The following is a 21,443-nucleotide window of genomic DNA, read 5'->3' as shown; positions in this document are numbered from 1 at the left end:
TACCGCCGCTACCGGCACCGGAACCGCCCCGCTGACGTCACAAAGCCCGCCCGCGCGGCGGCGCTGTGACGTCACAATGTCCCGGCCCCCGCCCCGGCGCACGCCGTGACGTCACGGGGGCGAGGCGGCGGAAGCGGCGGACGCGGCGGAAGCGGCGCTCGGGGCCGGGCAGGGCCGCGCTGCCGCCCCTCAGCGCGGCCTCCGCCCCTCGGCGCGGCCTGTCCCGCTCAGCGCGGCCCCTCCGCCCGCCCCGCCGCGCTCCCGCCCGCCATGAGCTGCCGGCAGCCGCTGCCGAGCGAGCGGGGAGCGAGACAGAGGTGCGTGAGGGCGGCGAGGCCTGAGGGAGCGGGGGGAAGGAGCGGCCGCGCTCAGGGGAAGGGGAGAGCGGACACCGAGCGCTCGGAGGGTTCAGTGGGGCTGCGGGGGTCGGGGAGGCTGGGGGCGCTCCGGAGGGTGAGGGGATGCGGGGGAGAAGCTGAGGGATCGTGGGGCGGGTGGGCGCTGAGGGGCTGAGGGGGATCGTGGGGTCGGGGAATGGGGTGGAAGGGACCCTAAAGCCCGTCCCGTGTTCCCCCTACCATGGGATGTGGGGAGGAAGATGAGGGATGTGGGGGAGAAGCTGAGGGATCGTGGGGCGAGTGGGAGCTGTGGGGGATTGTGGCGTTGGGGAATGGGGTGCAAGGAACCCCAAAGCCCGTCCTGTGCTCCCCCTACCATGGGCACAAACACCCAGGGTGCCCCAAGCCCCGTCCGAGCTGCCGAGGTCACCGCAGGGGTTGGGGAAGGAAGGAGCCAGAGGCTCCAGAGGAGAATCCCTTCCCCAAAGAGCGATCCCGGACAGACGGACAGCGTCCAGTGCCTGCCATTGAGGGCTGGGGAGCAGCGAGGCAGCTCCGGGCTGTAGGCGTGGGCCAGAGGCTGCTGCACAGAGAGGAGCCGGTTATAAATACCTATAATGCCTCCCTCGAGTGTGTTTTGACTCATCCGAGCACGGGTTAATTTTAGGCACACCAGAACGGCTCCATCCCGTGTTTTTTTGGATCCTGGCTGACTCGTCGTGTTTGTGGGGCGGGGAGGAATCGTTTGATGTTTGTGTGGGAATTCTGGGAGGCTGCTGGGGAGCAGCTGCTGCTGTGTTGGTGGCACAGAATCACCAATCGTGGGCTGGGAGTGACCTTCAGTGCCACCCAGCGCCACCTCCCTCTGCCCCAGCTTGTCCCAGCTCCTGTCCAGCCTGGTCGTTGAGGTTTTATCTCCTGCAATCTGGGAATATCAGCCCTGTCCTCCTCCCAACTCTGCTTTGCCTCAATGCCTGCAAAGATCTGGATAAAAATGAGGTTAAAACCTGCACCCACCATGCCAGACAGTGCAAGGTGCCATGAGAGGGTGGGAAATCCATCAGAGACAGGGAAGAGTTTGTTTTCCACAAGATGTTTCCTGACAAAACCTCATTTGGGAAATGCGGTTGCTTTGGAATGTGACTCCAAACAGAGGGGAGAGGCTGAAGAGTCCTTGTGGGGTGGTGAGAGCAGGTGAATAATTGGAGATGTGCTCAGTGCCACTCGTCCCAGGGCTGTCCCCAGCCTGTCAGGTGTCACTCTGAGCCCAGGGATTATTTCTACACCTGCAAGGCTGGCAGTTGTTAAATGAGTTTATTCTGAAGGATGGTTTTAATCCACATCCCTTAAACTGATAGGAAACATCTTGTGAGGAGCAGGATCCTTTCTCTGGGGAATGTGGGAGCCCCCAGCACCTCGGGGGCTGGGGACACCCTGCATTCATTTATCAGGTGTCCCTGCCCTTTTTGGGTGCATTCAGAGGACAAACAGAGTGGATCAATGAGCTTTCAGTGAGCTTTCTTTCACTGCTCATTTCCTGTCCCTGCAGGAAGAGGAGGAGGAACGGCCCTGAAGAGGATGGTCACGTTCCCCAGAGCAAACGTAGCACCAGGAGCTCTGTCCTGCAGGACTCGTGGGACACTGAGGTGAGAGCCTTCCCAGCCAAAGCCAGGCTGCATTTCAATACCTGTGCATTTATTTTCATTTTTATTTCATAGCTTTGTGTTTGAGCTCGTGAGGTTTGGCTTGGTGACATCAGAGACTGAAATCAGTTTGGAAATCAGCATTCCCAGTGAGCCTGGTTATGCCTGGCCTGAATATTTCTGGGAGGAAATTTCAAATCCTGCCTTGCAGCACCCAGGGAAAGAATTTCCAGCAGTTTGGGTTTGGTTTGGGCTGAGCTGTGCCCAGAGCTGGGGGGATCTGTCCCTGTGCTCACTGTGCCTGACCATCAGCTTTGCCTTGGCTCACAGGGAGGTGATTATTTGTGGGAGAAAGACAAAACACATTCCAGGCAGGCCTTATCTGATGTGCAAAAAATGCTCTGGTAGAGCTGCTCAGTTTAAGCAAGACAAACTCAAACCTCATTGTTTTTTTTCTCCTATTTTCCTTTATTTTTTTTTTGCTGGATGTGAGATAAACTCTTGTTTTCTTACCCCTCACCAGACATGTGTTCTCTCAATGCAATTTGAGATTTCTTTTATTAAAAAAAATAAATTGCTGATTTCCCAACTGCTGCCAGATGTCACCTGGGTGAATCACCTGAAAATTCACTGTGAGCCACGTCCTTGTGTTGTAAAACATTCATGGGAAAAGGGTGCAGAGCACTCTGAAGTTAATGACATTAATTTCTTTGAAGGTTTTGGAAATATCCTCAGTTTTTCAGAGCCTCCTCACTTTGAAGGTGGATTGTAATGAGCAATTACAGTCTGAATTATTACGGAATTACCTCAATTATTCAGCTGTTAATTGAAAAACAGAAAACATTTAGTTGCTGTGTAACTTGGAGCTCTTTGACAATCTGGAAATGGTTTCAGATTGACATTTCTACATTCCAGTTGTGAGGGAATTAGCTCAATTATTCAACTGTTGATTGTAATTTGCAAAAAATATTTAGTTGCTGTATAACTTTGAGCTCTTTTACAATCTGGAAATTGTTTCAGATGGATATTTCTACGTTCCTGTTGTGAGGGAATTAGCTCAATTATTTAACTTTTAGTTGTACTTCACAGAAAATATTTAGTTGCTGTGTAACTTGGAGCTCTTTTACAATCTGGAAATGGATATTTCTACATTCCTGTTGTGAGGGAAACTCTCTGTTAACCTGGACAAGTAGATTAAGTGACAGGAATGCTGGAAATGCCCTAAGAGCTGCTCTCCATCAGGAAGGATGAAAGCTGCTGTGCTTTCAGGAGGGAAACTCTGCATTTTGGGGTTTTTGGGAGCAGCAGCCCTGCTTTGTGCCAGCTGACCCTGGATCATTGTCCCGCAGGTCAGAGCCCTCGGTGTGTGTAGGGTAGGTAAGGCCAAAGCAGCTTTGGCACGGATTTAGTGTGGCACTAATGAAATTAAGGATATCAGGAAATGGTGAGTGGCAGAAGCAGCACCTTTGCTTGCAGTGTGAGCACCTGGTGATGGGGCAGGGCTGGCAGTGCCACACACCAGGGGTGACAGCAGCCCTGGAACAGCTCAGCCTAACACAGACCCTGCTTCTTGCATGCACTTGCCTGCTAAAGCCTGGTTTTAACTCATTAAACCCTGGGGTGAGGCAGGGAGGAATGTGGGCACAGCTTCTCAAACAGCACAGAACAGAATTCCCAATGTTTTCTCCTGATGAATGGAGCTTTTTTTGCTTTTTGGTTTTTTTTTTTTTTTGGCTTGTTTTTTCTTGTCAGATGCCTCAGCTGAGCATGCCCAGAAATTCAAGCCACGAGATTAAATCTGTGTTATTCCAACATTTGGTTAAGGACTTCCAGTGCCAAGGGGAGAAATCCTTGTGCTCACTGTGCACGAGTGCTCCCCATTGGTGCTGCTTGCAACGTCTCAGCCACTTTGCAACACTTGCATTTAGTTTGCTGTGTGCAAAGACACCTCTAGCTGGTTAAAATCCCCCTGGATTTGGGATGTTGCCTGGGAAAGGGGAATGGGAGCAATCTGGGACTTCCAAGAGCACAGGAGAGTTGCTTTTCATCACAGGGCATTGCACACCTGCTTTTGTGAAACATTACCCAAAGTCCTGGTTCCTGTGGGCTGTTTTGGTTCAAACTGACTGTTCTCTCTTGCAGAGTGAGGCCTCTTTGAGAACACAGCCTCAGGATGGGCACTCAGACAGTGCTTTAAACCTGATGGCAGCCAGGCTGTGGTTTTTGCCAAGATCTCTTCCCATTATTTTTGTCTTGCACGTTTTGCTGTGGAGGATGAGGTGAAGGGAGGTTTTTCCTCAGTGGCAATTCAAACCTGAGCTGTTGTGATGTTACCCCTCAGTCCCTGATTTGCTCATCCACATCACATCCAATCCCAGAGGATTTGCTGCATTGTCCTTTCACCCAGGACAGGCAGCACTGGCAGCTTCCCCAGGATGGAAACAGATTCTCTTCAGTCTCCATCAGTGCTGCTTTTTGGGCACTTGCTGTAAGGATGTGCCCTTCCTGGTGCTCTGGAGAGGCCACTCAAGGGTGACAGAAACCTCTGCCCTGGGCTCAGTCCTTGGCCAGGCACAGCCTCGGGGCTGCAGCTGCAGCCAGGGTTAAACATTAGCAAGGCAGAGCCTTTGCCATGGAATTTCCCTTCCTGTTCAGCCTGTCCTCCCTTTTCCAGGAGCTCAGCTGTGTTTGGTCAGAAATCCATTGCTTGTCCCCAGATCAGGCCAGGAGAGGTTGCAGTGGATCCAAGGGCAGTGCTGGGGTTGCAGTGGATCCTCCAATGCTGAGGTTGCAGTGGATCCAAGGGCAGTGCTGAGGTTGCAGTGGATCCTCCAATGCTGGGGTTGCAGTGGATCCTCCAATGCTGAGGTTGCAGTGGATCCAAGGGCAGTGCTGAGGTTGCAGTGGATCCTCCAATGCTGAGGTTGCAGTGGATCCTCCAAGGGCAGTGCTGGGGTTGCAGTGGATCCTCCAAGGGCAGTGCTGGGGTTGCAGTGGATCCTCCAATGCTGAGGTTGCAGTGGATCCTCCAAGGACAATGCTGGGATTGCAGTGGATCCTCCAAGGGCAGTGCTGGGGTTGCAGTGGATCCAAGGGCAATGCTGAGGTTGCAGTGGATCCTCCAAGGGCAGTGCTGAGGTTGCAGTGGATCCAAGGGCATGCTGGGGTTGAGTGACTCCAATGCTGAGTTCAGTGATCCTCCAAGGGCATGGGTTGCGTGGATCTCAAGCTGAGGTTGCAGTGGGTCCTCCAAGGGCAGTGCTGAGGTTGCAGTGGATCTTCCAATGCTGGGGTTGCAATGGATCCTCCAATGCTGGGGTTGCAGTGGATCCTCCAATGCTGAGGTTGCAGTGGATCCTCCAAGGACAATGCTGGGATTGCAGTGGATCCTCCAAGGGCAGTGCTGGGGTTGCAGTGGATCCTCCAATGCTGGGGTTGCAGTGGATCCTCCAATGCTGGGGTTGCAGTGGATCCTCCAATGCTGAGGTTGCAGTGGATCCTCCAAGGCAGTGCTGGGTTGCAGTGGATCCTCCAAGGGCAATGCTGGGATTGCAGTGGATCCTCCAAGGGCAGTGCTGGGGTTGCAGTGGATCCAAGGGCAATGCTGAGGTTGCAGTGGATCCTCCAATGCTGAGGTTGCAGTGGATCCAAGGGCAGTGCTGGGGTTGCAGTGGATCCTCCAATGCTGAGGTTCCCAGCTGAGCTCTGCAGCCTGGGCAGTCCCCAGTGCAAACCCTTTGCTCTGGTTTTCCCAGGGAAGGAAGCGAGTCTGAGTGTTCTGGCTGACCCTTTCCTTCCTGAACGACTTCTGCAAACCCCAGTTTCTCACAGTTCCTCTTTGTTCTGGGCAGGAGTGAAACACTGCTGGGTTCCTAGCACAGATCAAATCAAAGTTATCAAAGTTCTTGTCCCCCACTATCCAGGGAAGGGCTGCTCTTCAGTTCTAACTGAAACCAGATCGTGGCTCTGTTAAACTCCTCTTGAAGGCATTGAGAGCAGCAGGGGTCGAGTGGCTCCTTCTGCAGTTCCTGTCCCGAGGGATTGTCCCAGATCTGCACATTCAACGGGACATTTGTTTGTTTTAAAACTTGAAGTGTGATGCTAAGGGTTAATGAGCCCAGTAAACCTTGAAGATGCCCTTTTGATAACTGAAGTATTCATAAATATCACTGGGCTGCTGTCCTTTGGCCCTGTAAAGCTTTGTTGATGCCTGTCTTGCTGACTTGATGACTTTAAGGATTCTTTTCTTGTCTGATTGTAGTCCAGATGCGTTTCAGAGCGTGCACCACAGCCTGGGGACATGGTAGGTGCTCCATGTGACGTGGGCAGCGATGAAGGGGTGCCAGTGCTAGTGAACCTTTGCCTTAGAGAGCTGGAAATAAAGAGGGTCTGAGCAGCCCCCTCTGTCACCAGCCTGAGGTGTCAGAAGCACGTCCCAGGACACGCTGCCAGCTCTGAGATGCACAAAACCCTCACTGCTAACAGCTGGGAAATGTTTGTTGAGATGTGAAACGTGAGCAGCGAGCCAGGCCAGGTTCTCATTTGGATTTTTACCTTGATTTGCAGAAGGTGGCTGTAACGAAGCCCACTAAGGAGCGCAGACTAAAAGGAACCAAAGTGTCCTGTGCGGTGGGTTTCTCTCCTTTGTGCTGCGCTGCCCAGCACCCCCAGCTCTGCCTGTGCTGCCGGGGCTCTCCCTCTCTGGTGTGGGCAGAGGGGCTGCTGGCTCCCGTGGTTCCATCTCTGCTCCCTGGCCAATCACCCCGCTGTGTTTCTCTCCCCTCTCGCAGCCCGGGGCCCTTGGCTTGGCTTGCTGTGCTCCCACAGCGCTGCAGCGTTTTTGGTGCTTAGCAAAACAAAGGGATTTGTCAGGGTTGGATGGTCAGGATCGATGGTGGATCAGGGCCGGGGGGAGGGTTGTGTTCTACCCAAACATCCCCAGTGCCTCCCTGGGCACTGCACACGCTGCTGGGGGTGTGATTTACTCCTGACAAACATGCTGCTAGGTGCAGTTTGCACCATTCCTGATTTACACACACACAGTGCTGGGTGCAGTTTGCACCATTCCTGATTTACACACACACAGTGCTGGGTGCAGCTTGCACTATTCCTGATTTACTCCTGACACACTTCTAGGTGCAGCTTGCACCATTCCTGATTTACACACACACACTGCTGGGTGCAGCTTGCACCATTCCTGATTTACACACACACACAGTGCTGGGTGCAGCTTGCACTATTCCTGATTTACACACACACACACTGCTGGGTGCAGTTTCTGCCATTCCTGATTTACACACACACAGTGCTGGGTGCAGCTTGCACCATTCCTGATTTACACACACACACACTGCTGGGTGCAGCTTGCACCATTCCTGATTTACACACACACTGCTGGGTGCAGCTTGCACCATTCCTGATTTACACACACACAGTGCTGGGTGCAGTTTGCACCATTCCTGATTTACACACACACAGTGCTGGGTGCAGCTTGCACCATTCCTGATTTACACACACACAGTGCTGGGTGCAGTTTCTGCCATTCCTGATTTACACACACACAGTGCTGGGTGCAGTTTGCACCATTCCTGATTTACACACACAGTGCTGGGTGCAGCTTGCACTATTCCCGATTTACTCCTGACACACTTCTAGGTGCAGCTTGCACCATTCCTGATTTACACACACACACACTGCTGGTGCAGCTGCACCATCCTGTTACACACACACAGTGCTGGGTGCAGTTTGCACCATTCCTGATTTACACACACAGTGCTGGGTGCAGCTTGCACCATTCCTGATTTACTCCAGGTGAAGCCCTTGTGGAAGTGGTGCTGACTGGTAAATCCCTGAGGATTTAGTGAAATTTGTCCTCATCTGATGTGGCCACAAAGCTGTGACTTGTGTGGCTTAATCCTTACAAAAATATCGATTTTTTTAGCTGCTGTCACTTACTCTGTCTGCTTTTATGAATCATTTATGGGGTGGCAGAGTAGCCACTTGCTGATTGACTCACCCAGATATTTGCAGGTCCTGACCAGCAGATCACACAAACTAAAACTGGAACTAATGGAACCTTTCCTTAGCAGCCCTTAAATGGTGTTTTATGTCTTTGAATCCCTTATGACGATGGCAAATGCTCTTCCAGCCATTCCCATGAAATGTGGTTGTCCTAAATGCTGGCAAATGAGCCCTGGCCTCTTATCCCAGTCAGTGCTGAGTTCTTTTTCCTGCATGAGCAATTCCTCAGTGCCTGTTGCTCTTTCACTGTCATGTTGAGTAAATTGGTGTGGAATTGCTGTGGAACACTTGCAGCTAACTCTGCCATGGAGTGTTTAACTGGGAGCAGAGTATTGATGGTAGGGTGTTCAAAGACTTAAAGTGGGTCTTGTGTGTTTTGTTTCTCACAGCTCTTGCTTTGGATGCTTCAGATCTCACTTTGGGGTTGCCTTGTAGGAAAGAGCTTTGCATGGTGCTCCCCTCAAACCTCTAGTGCCAACCCTGCCCTGCCTGCACTGGCACTGCAGCTCCCTGGCAATGTTCTTTATTTTCCAATTCTCGGAGCACCCCAGCAAACTGCACTGGTGCAAACGTGGGCTTGGGGGCAGAGCTGAGGCTTTAACTGGGGAGGATTGGAATCCAGCACCCTGGAGGTCACTGCACCCCGGGTGCAGGCTGTCCCTTCAGCTCTGTGACACTGCCGTGGGCAACAACAACCTCTCCGTGCCAAGGTGGATGTAATCACTCCATCGGGCTGGAAGTGTGCAAGGGAGGGGTTTGTCCTAAAGGCTTGTGGGGTGAGGAGGAAGTGTCTGATGGTGCTGTTCACCCTCTGTGTGTCCCAGTCCTCCAGCAGCGACAGCGGCAGCAGCAGCAGCAGCAGCTGTAGCAGCAGCAGCATCAACAGCCCCGACAGAGCAGAGTCCAGCCTCAACCCCAGGATTGCAGGATCCAGCCCTGTCTCCTCCCAGCCCTTCCACGAGCAGTCTGCACTAAGCCAAGGTCCTTACTTCCACATCAACCAGATCCTGAAGGAAGCCCACTTCCACAGCCTACAGAGCCGGGGACGCCTCCCTACATGATGACCCAGCAGCTCCCTGCCTTCTGTGAAGGGACAGCACTGTGTAGATTTGATATTTCAACTTCAAAGTTTGTTAAAATGGAATTGCACAAAATTGCCTGTTGCCTTTTCAGTCTATATTTGAAATAACAGGTTAACAGGAGATTGTTTACTTGTGGTTTGCTGCACTATTGCAATGCAAAAGGGGCTTTGAAGCAATTTTTATAGGATTCTTTTTGGGGTGGTTCTAAAGTACGTGGCAAGAGGAGACTGAGGAGTCCACATGTGTGTTATAGGATTGCAAACTGTCCAATTCCAATTGACTGCCTAATCTGTTTGTTAGCAAGTTGTTGCTTTCTGTAAAGTTCTCTTAAGCGTTCCTCTTCAGTTTTATAAGTCTTTTTTTAATTTCAATAAACTAGTTAAAAAATGATTTGGCAACATAATTTTTTGAGCATTTAGAGTTAGTGAGAATAGGAGCAGCGAGTGCAGGTGCTTAGGCCTGTGAGCTCCCACCCAGCTCAGGGTGATGAGGTTTCTCTCATGAGCTTCAGTGCTGGCAGGGAAATGTGAAATTAGAGCAGGACAGGTCGGGCAGGTGCTGCAGGGGCCTCTCAGAGCAGGGAGGTGGTGCCTGGAGGACACAGGCGTCTCACCCTGCTCCAGCACCCCTTCCCAGCTGTGAAATGTTTTGTTTTCTGTTAGTGTGTAGGTTGTTTTGGCTTTTTTTCCCCTTTAATTTAACAATGTGAGGATAGGAGGTGAAAGAGCAGCCAGGGGACAAGGACAGTCCAAGCTGTGCCTGCTTCCCGTGCCACGCCCTGCTCTGAGGATGGGGATCCTGACAGCCCCGGAGGTGTCACCGAGGGGACAGACAGACAGACACACACACACATCTCAGTGGAGACAAACAGCCAGAGCAGTTTTATTGCTGCTGCCTCACTTGGCCATGCCCGAGAGCCAGCCCAGCTTGAAGAGGGACGGGGCCGCCGCGTCCTCGTCGTCGGTGAGGAGCTGCCGGAACAGCGAGCCCGGCCGGGCCTCGTCCTCCCTGGGCAGCACAGCAGCTGCAGCCGGGCCCTTGGGGACACAAAAGTGACTCTGACTGTCACAGCAGCCCCGGGGCTCCCTCTGGCCCCTCAGCAGCACAGGGCAGTGGCACTGCTGGGGCAGTGACACACACACACCTCGCTGCTGCTGGCAACAGGCGCCTGGCAGATGTCACTCAATGCTCATAAAACCCCGAGGAACACTCAGCAAAACCCTCACACAGCGTGGTAGAAGCACAGCTGGTGCCCCTGCAGGAGCTGTTCCTGGAGAACTGCAGGTTTGAACCTCTCCAGAAGAGTTTTAGCATTGAAGGAGGAGCAAGCATCTGTCAGGGATCCTGACAAGTGTGGCCAGCACAGGACACGGGTGTGCTGAGCACAGCACGGAGCTGAGGGGAGTGACAGAACGAGGCAGACACCACTGCACACTGCTATGCTCTAGTCCAGCTGAGCTGTGAGAGGTAAGGAACACCTTTGCTGGGAAGTTCTGGGCTTTTAAACACCCCTTCTGCTGGATCTGGCCCTTAAGGGCTCTGAGAAATTGAACACCATCTCAAATGACACTGGTAAAACCAGGCCTTGACCTCTTTGTCTTGGCTCTTACCAACTCAACAACTTGTCCCAGTTGCCAAGACCAGCAGGGATAGATTGGGCTGGTAATAAATAAAGGAAATAAATGAATTGCTGCTTGCCACAGCACTGAGGTGTTCCTTGGCTCTCACCCAGCACACAGAGCTCCGTCTAAGCAGATGTTTTAAACTGGGGGAAATGGAGCAACAGAAAGATTGGCTGCTACAGCTCAGCACCAGGGGAGCAGCAGCAGGACAGCCTCACACAGCTGGGGTACCTGGCCAGGCCTCCTCAGGTTACAGGGCAGCATCCCACTGCAAAGGAGTTCAGGCATTAGCTGCTGTCCCTCAGCCCTTCCTGCAGCCTCTTTAATGAGCTTTGATGCACTGCCCTCATCCATGTCAGCCCCCACTGCCCCTGCAGTGGTTTTTGCCTGCCACAGAGCAGTGGCCCCAAAACCACAGGGGCAAAGGCTGGGTGGGGTTTGGGCAGTCCTGGAGAAATCCACCCCATCCCCTGCTGTGCTGCCGTAATGATTCATTTTACTGAAAATAAAAATCAGGTGAAATAATGTTTGGCTACTTTCTTCTTTGCCCATAAACTCCAGTGTCAGGGGGACAATGAATACTGGGAAATATTCCTGTTTTTACAGCTCAGTTCAAACACCAACCTGGACTCTTTCTGTGCTCCTGGCAGTGGACTTGCTCTTCCTTGAGCTCGACATACTCAGTGGCAGGAGTCCAAACCTTGAGAGATGGAAGAAAGAAATGTGGGAAGCAGCAAATTCCAGAGCAGCTTCCCAGAGGCAGGAGGATGCCTGGAAGAGCTGGGTGCCTCACCTGATCTGGCTGGATGCTAAGGGCAGGATGTTGTGCAGCTCCTGCGAGCTCAGAGCGCCGCCCCTGCTCGTGTACTGGTTCTCTGTCCCAGTCAGCAGCCCAAAGAGAACCTGCAAGGCACCAGCAGAGGCTTGGATTTGGGGAGGAGAAGCTGGAAGGCAGCAGGGTTTGGGGAAGAGAAGCTGGAAGGCAGCAGGATTTGGGGAAGAGAAGCTGGAAGGCAGCAGGATTTGGGGAAGAGAAGCTGGAAGGCAGCAGGATTTGGGGAAGAGAAGGTGGAAGGCACCAGGATTTGGGGAAGAGAAGGTGGAAGGCACCAGGATTTGGGGAAGAGAAGCTGGAAAGCAGCAGGATTTGGGGAAGAGAAGGTGGAAGGCAGCAGGATTTGGGGAAGAGAAGCTGGAAGGCAGCAGGATTTGGGGAAGAGAAGCTGGAAGCAGCAGGATTTGGGGAGGAGAAGCTGGAAGGCGCCAGGATTTGGGGAAGAGAAGCTGGAAGGCAGCAGGATTTGGGGAAGAGAAGCTGGAAGGCGCCAGGATTTGGGGAAGAGAAGCTGGAAAGCACCAGGTTTGGCGAAGAGAAGGTGAAAGCAGCAGGATTTGGGAAGGAGAAGCTGGAAGGCACCAGGTTTGGGAAGGAGAAGCTGGAAGGCAGCAGGATTTGGGAAGAGAAGCTGGAAGGCAGCAGGATTTGGGAGGAGAAGCTGGAAGGCAGCAGGATTTGGGAGAAGCTGGAAGGCAGCAGGATTTGGGAAAGAGAAGCTGGAAGGCAGCAGGATTTGGGGAAGAGAAGGTGGAAGGCAGCAGGATTTGGGGAGGAGAAGCTGGAAGGCAGCAGGATTTGGGGAAGAGAAGCTCCCAGGATTTGGGGAAGAGAAGCTGGAAAGCATCAGGATTTGGAGAAGCTGGAAGGCAGCAGGAGCAGTTTGGATCTGGGGTTCCTGCAGAGCTGACCCCACAGTACGTGGTAAATCCACTGCACACCATCAGCACTGAGTGTGAACAGGAAGTGCCTCTCTCCCCTCTCTTAACCCTGGTGTTTAATCATTCCCACAGCTGAGTCCCAGACCTGTTTCAGCACCACTTAACCCAATTAGTGTGGCACAGGCCCCAGTGAATCCTGTTAGATAAAGTTCAGGCAGCCCCACAGCAGCGGGGCCGTGCAGCCGGCTCAGCCAGCTCCTCTTATCTGCAGCTGGCACCGAGCACTCTTCCCCTTTGCAGGCGAGTGCCAGTGCTTATCTTGAGGCACTGAGCAGCTCACAGCCAGCCCAGCTGCCCTGCTGAGGGCATTGTGCAGCTCCTGCTGTCCAGCCCTGCTCCCTACCGAGGTTCTCTGCACCAGGCGGTTCAGGTTGCTGTTCAGGTGTGGGGTGAAGACATCCAGGTCAAAGGGATCGATGTGTCCCTCCAGGAAGTCGATGATCTTCTCAATGCTGCAGGCAGAGCAGAGAGCTCCTGTCAGGGTGACATCCTGGTGCTGCCAGCTCTGCAGCAGCCAGGGATTTCCTGTCTGGGGTGACTGAGCACAGCAGGAATTACTCAGCACAAGGGCAGCTGCCCCAAGGCCTTCCAGCTCTTACACAACCCAAACTGCTCCCCGTGCTACCTCCCAGGGCTTTGACTCTTGGCTGGAAGCTCAACTGCTCTGTCCAGGGGTATCCTATGGACACCTGCCCCTGCCACAGCACCCTCCTCTGGTTTGAGGACGAGCTCAGTGTTTGTGCAGTGTCAGAGCTCGGAGCCTGCACTGGTTCAGGGCCCCCCAAAGCCCTGCTGGAGGATGTGAGCCCCAGAATGTGCCATACCCAGAGTCCTGCTTGATCCTGCTGGGTTTTGTGTCCTCACTCTTGGCTGTCAGGATGATGCTGAGGTACCTCAGGTCGTAGAGTAACTGCAGAGCCCTGCTCTGGGTCAGGGGGAAGCTGTCTGGCCTCTGCAAACAGGACAGGCAGGAATGGGTTCCTCCCTGGCACAGGGCACGCTGCCCAAGGAGCAACATCTGAGAACACCAAGGCCGAGGCACAACCAGAGTGTGAAATCTGGTGTCTGCCTTTCCAGGGTGTTCCCTTTCCAGCTCTCAGGACAGGCATTGCAATGCTGTCATTTTTCTGTTCCAGGAGCTGGATGTGCCCCTGCATTCCCAGGCACCTTCTCCCTCCCATCCCACAGCCAGGTACCTTCTCCTGCTTCTGCTCCACCAGCTTCCCATAGGCAGCCAGCACCTCTGCCATGCAGCTCCTGAGCAGCTCCTGCAGCGTCACCTTGGGCAGGGTGTGCCCACCAACCCTGTTCACCTCCTGGCACAGGCTGAACAGCAGGCACTGCACGTGCCACGAGGGCTGGGCAGAGAACAGACTTCATTTGCAGCTGCTCTGTAAATTCCCTTCCATTCCCCTCCACATCCCTTCTGCTGCCTGGTGGGAGTGTCCCAGAGCAGCCACAAAGCTCTGCCCCACAGCTTGGCTCAGGTATCTCACAGGGTCTGGGTTACTGACACCCCTGATTTTGGGTTACAGCAGCTCCCAAAGCCCCCAAAAGACTTTACCAGAAATTGAGTGCAGTGAGAAGAGAATTGCCTGTTAATCTTCTGCCCACCCACTCCCTGGGCTGTTCCCCCCTCACCTCCTGGGCCTCCTGCATTCTCACCCAGCTGCTTTTCCCCTCAGATAACAGAATTCACTGCGTAAGGCTCACTGCATTTCCCTGTCCAGCCCCTCCCGTGCTGTGCAAACACAGAACTCACTCCAGCCTGGCCCTCCTCCCCTCTGTCACCTGCTCTGTCCCTGGGAGGCCCTTCCTGTGCCACCACCACAGCCTTGGGAAGCCTCAGCTCCCTCAGGATTCCCCAGTCCCACTGCTGCAGCCCTGTCCTCCAATGCACCCAGCTTCCATGGAACCTCTGTGTTTAAACCAGGCCCAAGTCCTCCTCTGGCTCAGTTTTACAGGATCTGGGCCAACCTTCCTCATAGAGATAAACAGCAATAATGACCTATTTCCTTCCTCTGACCTCTGTCCTCACGAGGTGAGTGTCTCAGAGAGCACCACTGAGTGTTTGTCCCCTGCTGGTGACACCAAACACCCTCCCTGCTCTCAGTAAGTGGTTCTGGAGCCAGTGCTGGGCTCCTCCCTCAGGCTGTCCCTCATACCTGCACAGGCAGCCGGATCTTGGATGTCACACTGCTCCCAGACTCGGTCTCCTCCTGGATTTCAATCTCGTCCCAGTTGGTGGCTGTGGCCAGGACAGAGCCAGCTGTGTCCAGCAGCAACGTGTGGGTGAAGCACTGAACCAGAGCCTGGAGCAAAACAATGAAAGTCCCAATCTCAGGACACTTCTAACAGAGCCAAGGGCAGCCAGCCTGTGACCTGCTGCACCTCCCAGAGTGACCCTCATGGACACCAAGCCCCTGGAGCCACCCTGTGACCAGGCAGCAGCACAGGGAGCTGTGGGCAGCCCAAGTGAGGGCTCCAAGGGCTCCTCATGGACACCAAGCCCCTGGAGCCACCCTGTGACCAGGCAGCAGCACAGGATGCTCTGAGCAGCCCCAGCGAGGGAACCCTCCCCAAAACCACCTCTGAGGAGGGAAACTGCTCCTTACTTTGGTGACAGCCGAGCTCCAGAGCTGATAAGCCACCAGGCTCTGCTGCAGGAGCTCTGCCTTCACCCCCTGCCACTTGGCCAGCTCGGGGGGCACCTCGGGGGCCTTGCCCTTGCCCAGTTTCTTGGCAGGGCGCGGCTCCTTGGGCTCGGCGCCGCCCGCCCGGCCCAGCACGCAGCGCTGCAGGTGCGGGCACAGCTCGGGCAGGGCCTGGCACAGCCTGGCCATGAAGAGCACGGCGTTGAGCCTGGCATCCCCAGGGGTGTCCAGCTCGCTCTGGGCACTCTGGAGCTGCTCCTGGACACAGCCCAGGAGGTGCTGGATGCAGGAGACGCAGCGGTCGCGCAGCAGCTCCTGCACGGTGCCGGCGTCGGCGAAGCGGTCAAAGGCAGAGTGTGGTGGCTCCTTGGGGACAGAGTCGTCCCCGGGGAGGTAGGACAGGACATCCTCCAGCCTGGCCTTCAGCTTGGAGTCCAGCGTGGAGCAGAAGCTCTGCACGCACGGGGTGAGCGCCTGTGCCTTCATGGCCAGCCCGCTGCGGGCGAAGGGCCCGCGCTGCCCCACGCTGACCCACGCCGCGTCCCCGGGCAGGTCCCCGGGGCTCTCCGACCACAGGAACAGCGACACGTTGTGCTCCAGCTGCATCTGCTTGCTCAGGGCACCGCTGCCACCTTTCACTTCCAACTCCTGCAAGGCTGCAGCCAGCAGCTGCTTGGAGCTGCTGGAAATGGAGTCGAAGCCTTCCTTGGTCAGAGTCTGCAACGGAACCAGGAGAGAAAACCAAACTCAATGGGACACTGAAACCCACCCTGAGCGCACTGCGAGCTGGGTGAGACAATGCCTGGGGGAGCACAGCAAGGCTCCCCAGGGCTCAGCACCCACCTGCAGCCTGTCCAGGAAGAGCTCCTGCAGCAGCTCCTCCCAGAAGGACACAGGCCTGCCCAGCAGGCGCCGGCACACGGCCTCCCAGCTGTGGCTGCCGGACTCGCTGGACAGCAGCTCCCACACAGCATCACGGATCCCTGCCAGCCCCTTCATGCTCTTCACGTACACCAGCAGCGTCCTGACCCCCGTCCTGATGTCCTCACTGCACCTGCAGGCAAAGTTTCACCCCTGTGAGCGGGTGAGGCCCTGGCACAGGGTGCTGGGTGTGCTGGGCTGCCTCTGGCTGCTTCCGTCAGGGTGAGGATGAGGAGGGGATGAGGAGGAAGCAGCCAGGCTGGGACTGCCCTGTCCCACTCACATGTTGATCCACTGCTGCAGGGTCTCCCTGAGGTACTCCTGGCTGATGGGGTGTGCCAGGGTCCGCAGGGCCGGCTGGAATTCCACCACAGACTCGGGCAGGTACTTGAACCACCTGCTCAGCTTCAGATCCTCCTCCAGCAGCCCTCCTCTCCCTGCAAGCACAGCCAGGCTCAGCCCAGCACGGGCACCCTGCCCTCCTGCCCGCACACCTGGGCAGGTGCAGGCCTCACCTGCGGGGTTCTGGCCCGTGCTGCTCTCCAGGGTGGAGAAGAGCAGCCCACAGGGCAGGGCTGGCTCCGGGGGCACCCCCTCGGGCACGGTGTAGAACAGAGCGTGGGCCTGGAACAGCGTGGTGCTGAGCAGCTCCATCAGGGAACACACCTGGGCCTTGATACCTGCGCCTGCAGAGAGGGGGCTCTGAGCCAGGGCAGCCCCTCAGCACGGCTCAGGGCCACCGGGGTCCCTCCCAGGGAGGGCTGCAGGGCAAAGGACTCAATGCCCCACCTGCTTCCCCAGCACAGGCGGGCCTGGCCTAAGCCCCTGACAACTGGTTAATATTGGTGCTGTTTTGCAGTGTCCCTGTCGCCATGAGATTTCTGGGAATCGCCCATCTTCCCATTCACCATTTTCTCATTTCTGGGAATCTCCCATCTTCCCATTCACCATCTTCCCAATTAATGGGAATCACCAATCTTCCCATTCATGGGAATCTCCCATCTTCCCACTCACCATCTTCCCAATTTATGGGAATCACCCATCTTCCCATATATGGGGATCCCCCATCTTCCCAATTTATGGGAATCACCCACACCCATGTTCCCATTTTCTCAATTTATGGGAATCTCCCATCTTCCCACTCACCATCTTCCCAATTTATGGGAATCACATCTTCCATTCACAGGAATCTCCCATCTTCCCAATTTATGGGAATCACCCACACCCATGTTCCCATTTTCTCAATTTATGGGAATCTCCCATCTTCCCAACTAATGGGAATCACCAATCTTCCCATTCACAGGAATCTCCCATCTTCCTACTCACCATCTTCCCAATTTATGGGACACTCCCATCTTCCAAATTTATGGGAATCACCCATCTTCCCACTCACCATCTTCCCAATTAATGGGAATCACCAATCTTCCCATTCATGGGAATCTCCCATCTTCCCATTTATGGGAATCACCCACACCCATGTTCCCATTCACCATCTTCTCAATTTATGGGAATCTCCCATCTTCCCAACTAATGGGAATCACCAATCTCCCATCTTCCTACTCACCATCTTCCCAATTTATGGGAATCTCCCATCTTCCCACTCACCATCTTCCCAATTTATGGGAATCTCCCATCTTCCCATTCACAGTCTTCCCAATTTATGGGAATTTTCCCATTTATGGGAATCACCCACACCCATCTTCCCATTCACCATATTCCCAATTTATGGGAACCTCCCATCTCCCCACTCGCCATCCCCCCAGTTTCTGGGGCTCTCCCGCAGGGAGCAGCCCGTGGCACTGACCGTGGTGGGGCTGGTTCAGCAGCTGCTGGATGGCCATTTTCCTGGCCAGCAGGAAGTCAGCCAGGGCCTGCCGAGGGGAGCTGTCCTCCAGCAGCATGATGGCACACAGGGCTTCTGCCACCGCCTGCTCCGAGCCCGTGGGGCAGCGCAGCAGGGCCTTGCTCTCCTGCAGGATGGTGGATCTGCCACGGGAACCAGGCGGGAGTCACTGCCCGAGCCACACCGTGGCTTGTGTGGGACTCTTCCCACTGGTATCTGGGTGTTACAGGGCTGGGGAGATGTTTTAAGTGGAATTTTTTGGGGTGGAAAGGATCTCCCTAAATCAGTCCTGTCCTGTTACCTGATGGAGCCCCCAGGATGTGCTGCTGGCCATGGGATTGTCCCTCACATCCCTCTGTCCCTGCCTGCCAGCTTTGCAGGGCACTCCTGGGGCACTGTGCCACCAGCCTGGCACCTGCCCTGGGTTTTCCTTTGGGATCCAGGTGACAGAACCTCCTGGCACAGGTGAAGAATTATCCTCCCACCTTCCTGCAGCTCATTTCTGTCCTGCCTTCCCTGGGCTGTGTCTGAGCCACTGACAGGGACTGCTTTGGGCTGGGAGGGAACTTTAGCATCCAGCACTTCCAAATCCCTAAACCAAATTTCATCCAGCTTCCAGGATGGGGCACTGGGACATTTCCAGAAATGGGACAGCCAAAACTCCTCTGTGTAACCTGAGAAGGAGCTCACACCCTCCTCACCCAGCCCTTCCAAATCCCTATACCAGGCAAATCTCATCCAGCTTCTAGGATGGGGCACTGGGACACTTCCAGAAATGGGACAAAATATCTCTGTGTAACCTCAAAAAGGGGCTCTGCCAAGGGCTCTCCCCCTCCTCACCCAGCCCTTCCCAATCCCTAAACCAAATCTCATCCAGCTTCCAGGATGGGGCACTGGGACACCTCCAGGGATGTGACAGCCAAAATATCTCTGTGTAACCTGTGCCAGACCCTTGCCCCCTCCTCACCCAGCCCTTCCAAATCCCTAAACCAGCCTGCTCCGAGTCTCATCCAGCTTCCAGGATGGGGCACTGGGACACTTCCAGGGATGTGACAGCCAAAATTTCTCTGCGTAACTTGTGCCAGAGGTTCAACCCCTCCTCACCCAGCCGTTCCGTGCCCGTTCCCGGCTCACCGGAGGTGGCTGGCCGCCGCCACCTGCCGCAGCAGGATGGGGAAGCGGGCGAGCACGGCGCTGGAGCGGGCTCGGGGGGTGTCGAGCTGCAGCTGGCGGCGCAGGTGAGCCCCGAGCAGGTGGAGCCGGGCCGCGGGCAGGTACCGGCCGCCCTCCACCGCCCCCCAGACCTGCTCGGGAACCTCCAGCAGCAGCTTCAGCTGGGCTGCAGCCCCGTAGAAACTCTGGTGAGCCGGTGGGCGAACCTGGAGGGGGAACACGGGGGGATGAGGGGGTAGACAGGGGATAGAGAGGGGCAAAAATATGGGATGGGTGGAAAGAATAAGGTGAGAAAGGGGCCAGGCAGGGACATGGAGTGGGGGTAAAAGAGTGGGTCCAAGGGGGAAAGAAGGAATGGAGGAATAGACAAAGGGATAAAAGAGGGACAAGAATAGGGGATAAGTGGAGAGAAGAAGGTGAGAAAGGGGTGAGAGCGGGGAAAGGGACCAGGCAGGAATGGGGGGAAAAGAACGGGTCCAAGGGGGAAAGAAGGAATGGGAGAATAGACAGGGGGATAAAAGAGGGGCAAAAATATGGGATGGGTGGAGAGAAGAAGGGATGGAGGAGGAGAGGGAAGTGGGAGAAGGGGCCAGGCAGGGAGATGGAGTGCGGGAAAAAGAGCGGGTCCAAGGGGGAAAGAGGCCCCGCGGGGTTCCGTGGCCGCCCCGCTGTCGCTCACCGTGCCGGGGGGGCCGGGCCGGGCGGTGCCGCCCCGCTGCAGCCCCCTGACGGCGCCCAGCAGGCGCTCGGCGCTCCGCCGCATCTCGGCGATGGTGTCGGCCGCCTCGATGAGGTCCCGGTAGCGCTCGCCCACCATCTGCCGCAGCTCCTCCCGCTTCTGCTCGATACCGGCGCGCAGCCGCCGCTCCACCGCCCGCAGCTCGGCCGCCGTGTGCGCCTCGAACAGCGCCTCGGCCTCGGCACCGCGCGCCGCCATCGCCGCCACGACACCGGCACCGGGCCCGGCCCGCACCGGCGGAGCTGCCGCCGCCATCTTGGGCACGGGAAGGGGATGGCGCTTCCGGGCGTCACCGCGGGGCGGCGCCATCTTTGTGCCGGGCACACGGAATGTGGCCACGGCAGCACCGCCATATTTGTGCCGGGCACAGCCCCACACAATGCCGTTAGCGTGGCAGCGCTTCCTCCATCTTTGTGCCGGGCACAGCCGCACCCAAGTGCCGTTACCGTGGCAGCATAACCATCATTGTGTCGGGCACATCCAGGCCTGAGTGCGGACGGCAGCGCCGCCATCTTTGTGCCGGGCACAGTCCCACCCCCCCCAGTATAATTTCCATGGCAGCGCCGCCGCCATCTTTGTGCCGGGCACAGTCCCACCCCCTGTGCCATTGCCATGGCAGCGCCGCCATCTTTGTCCCGGGCACAGCCGCGTTGCCACAGCGACGCGGCCAGAAGGGAGCAAACGCCGCTTTGTTTATTTTATTTATAGTTTGTTTGTTTATTTAATTGCGTCTTCTTTTTCTTCCCCGTTTCCCGGGAAACGGGTCGGGCTCCGCGGCCTGCGGGTGCCGCTGTCACTCCACACACACCGGGATGTTTCGCCCTCAGGGCGCTTTGGGCTGCTTGGTTCCAATAGGGCTGGGGGTGTTTGCCCATCCTCTCCTTCCAAAAGCACCGCTCTGAGCAGCGGGATATTCCCCCAAAATCCATGCAGGATGGGGTGGGATGGGATTGAGCTTTAATGTCCTTTCCAGCCCCAATAGAGAGGCAGATCCGGAGCCAGGAGGGATCCAGCTCCGGGGGAGATGCTCTGCAAGCAGAGCTGGTGGGCTTTTATTAAAAGCAGGATTTTAATAAAACACAAGGGTGTTTTATTAAAATCCTGTTTATGCTGCAAATTGAGATGGGAATAAAAGAATCCCAGGTGTTTTGGAGCGATTTGGTTCATTTGTGTGGGCAGTGTTGGTGCTGCTGGGCTGCACAGAACTTTTTGTTTACAGGAGTTGATAAACTCTGCTCCCAGGGACAGGACAGGGGGAAACTGCCTCAAACTGTGCCAGGGCAGGGGCAGGATGGACATCAGGAGGAATTTCTGCATGGAAAGGGCAATGGAGGAGCCCCCATCCCTGAATTAAGTGTTTTAAAGCTATGTGGATGTGGCACTTGGGGACAGAGGCAGTGGGGGAATTGCCATTCCTGAATTAAGGGGTTTAAAGCTGTTTGGATGTGGCACTTGGGGACAGTCCCCATCCCTGAATTAAAGGATTTAAAGCTGTGTGGATGTGTCACACTTGGGGACAGGGACAGTGGTGGCCTGGGCAGTGCCACGGTTGGACTCAGTGATATTTGAGGGATTTTCCAGCCTGAACAATTCTGGGATGCTCTCACAGGGAGGTGCCCAAGCCTGGCTCA

At 55.5% G+C, this 21,443-nt stretch overlaps 2 protein-coding genes across 4 annotated transcripts; one reads left to right on the top strand and one right to left on the bottom strand.

Moving 5' to 3' along the window:
• Positions 1 to 130: 130 nt before the first annotated feature.
• Positions 131 to 9,474, top strand: VCF1 (VCP nuclear cofactor family member 1). 2 transcript variants are annotated; one of them, XM_064728796.1, is made up of 4 exons: positions 131 to 317; positions 1,888 to 1,984; positions 6,548 to 6,610; positions 8,827 to 9,474. In XM_064728796.1, the coding sequence occupies exons 1-4, from the start codon at positions 271 to 273 to the stop codon at positions 9,061 to 9,063; spliced, it is 444 nt and encodes a 147-aa protein (XP_064584866.1). In that variant the 5' UTR covers positions 131 to 270; the 3' UTR covers positions 9,064 to 9,474. The 2 variants fall into 2 exon arrangements, with proteins under 2 accessions (XP_064584866.1, XP_064584867.1); XM_064728797.1 differs by lacking the exon at positions 6,548 to 6,610.
• Positions 9,475 to 9,938: 464 nt separating this feature from the next.
• On the bottom strand, positions 9,939 to 20,082 carry COG1 (component of oligomeric golgi complex 1). Of its 2 annotated transcripts, XM_064728789.1 has the most exons (15): positions 19,753 to 20,082; positions 19,035 to 19,279; positions 17,862 to 18,043; positions 16,573 to 16,743; positions 16,341 to 16,494; positions 15,980 to 16,190; positions 15,098 to 15,853; positions 14,648 to 14,794; positions 13,679 to 13,840; positions 13,307 to 13,434; positions 12,826 to 12,934; positions 11,500 to 11,609; positions 11,331 to 11,406; positions 10,938 to 10,974; positions 9,939 to 10,121 (listed from the first exon to the last, which is right to left on the bottom strand). In XM_064728789.1, the coding sequence occupies exons 1-14, from the start codon at positions 20,065 to 20,067 to the stop codon at positions 10,957 to 10,959; spliced, it is 2,784 nt and encodes a 927-aa protein (XP_064584859.1). In that variant the 5' UTR covers positions 20,068 to 20,082; the 3' UTR covers positions 9,939 to 10,121; positions 10,938 to 10,956. The 2 variants fall into 2 exon arrangements, with proteins under 2 accessions (XP_064584859.1, XP_064584858.1); XM_064728788.1 differs by lacking the exon at positions 10,938 to 10,974.
• Between the last annotated feature and the right edge of the window lie 1,361 nt (positions 20,083 to 21,443).

This window comes from Zonotrichia leucophrys, chromosome 18, assembly GCF_028769735.1.
Source record: "Zonotrichia leucophrys gambelii isolate GWCS_2022_RI chromosome 18, RI_Zleu_2.0, whole genome shotgun sequence".
Classification (NCBI taxonomy): Eukaryota; Metazoa; Chordata; class Aves; order Passeriformes; family Passerellidae; genus Zonotrichia; species Zonotrichia leucophrys.
Note: the sequence above shows the minus strand (reverse complement) of the source record. Positions and strands in the feature narration are given on the sequence as shown.

What these genes read in the sequence shown, in the direction of transcription:
- COG1 (XM_064728788.1), bottom strand. Translation starts at nt 20,067, where the DNA reads ATGGCGGCGGCAGCTCCGCCGGTGCGGGCCGGGCCCGGTGCCGGTGTC. An exon ending in GGCCCGGCCCCCCCGGCACG is followed by an intron (nt 19,280 to 19,752) that starts GTGAGCGACAGC and finishes TTCCCCCTCCAG; the next exon opens with GTTCGCCCACCGGCTCACCA. An exon ending in CACGGGCCAGAACCCCGCAG is followed by an intron (nt 16,495 to 16,572) that starts GTGAGGCCTGCA and finishes CTGTGCTTGCAG; the next exon opens with GGAGAGGAGGGCTGCTGGAG.
- VCF1 (XM_064728796.1), top strand. Translation starts at nt 271, where the DNA reads ATGAGCTGCCGGCAGCCGCTGCCGAGCGAGCGGGGAGCGAGACAGAG. An exon ending in AGGACTCGTGGGACACTGAG is followed by an intron (nt 1,985 to 6,547) that starts GTGAGAGCCTTC and finishes CTTGATTTGCAG; the next exon opens with AAGGTGGCTGTAACGAAGCC. An exon ending in GAACCAAAGTGTCCTGTGCG is followed by an intron (nt 6,611 to 8,826) that starts GTGGGTTTCTCT and finishes TGTGTGTCCCAG; the next exon opens with TCCTCCAGCAGCGACAGCGG.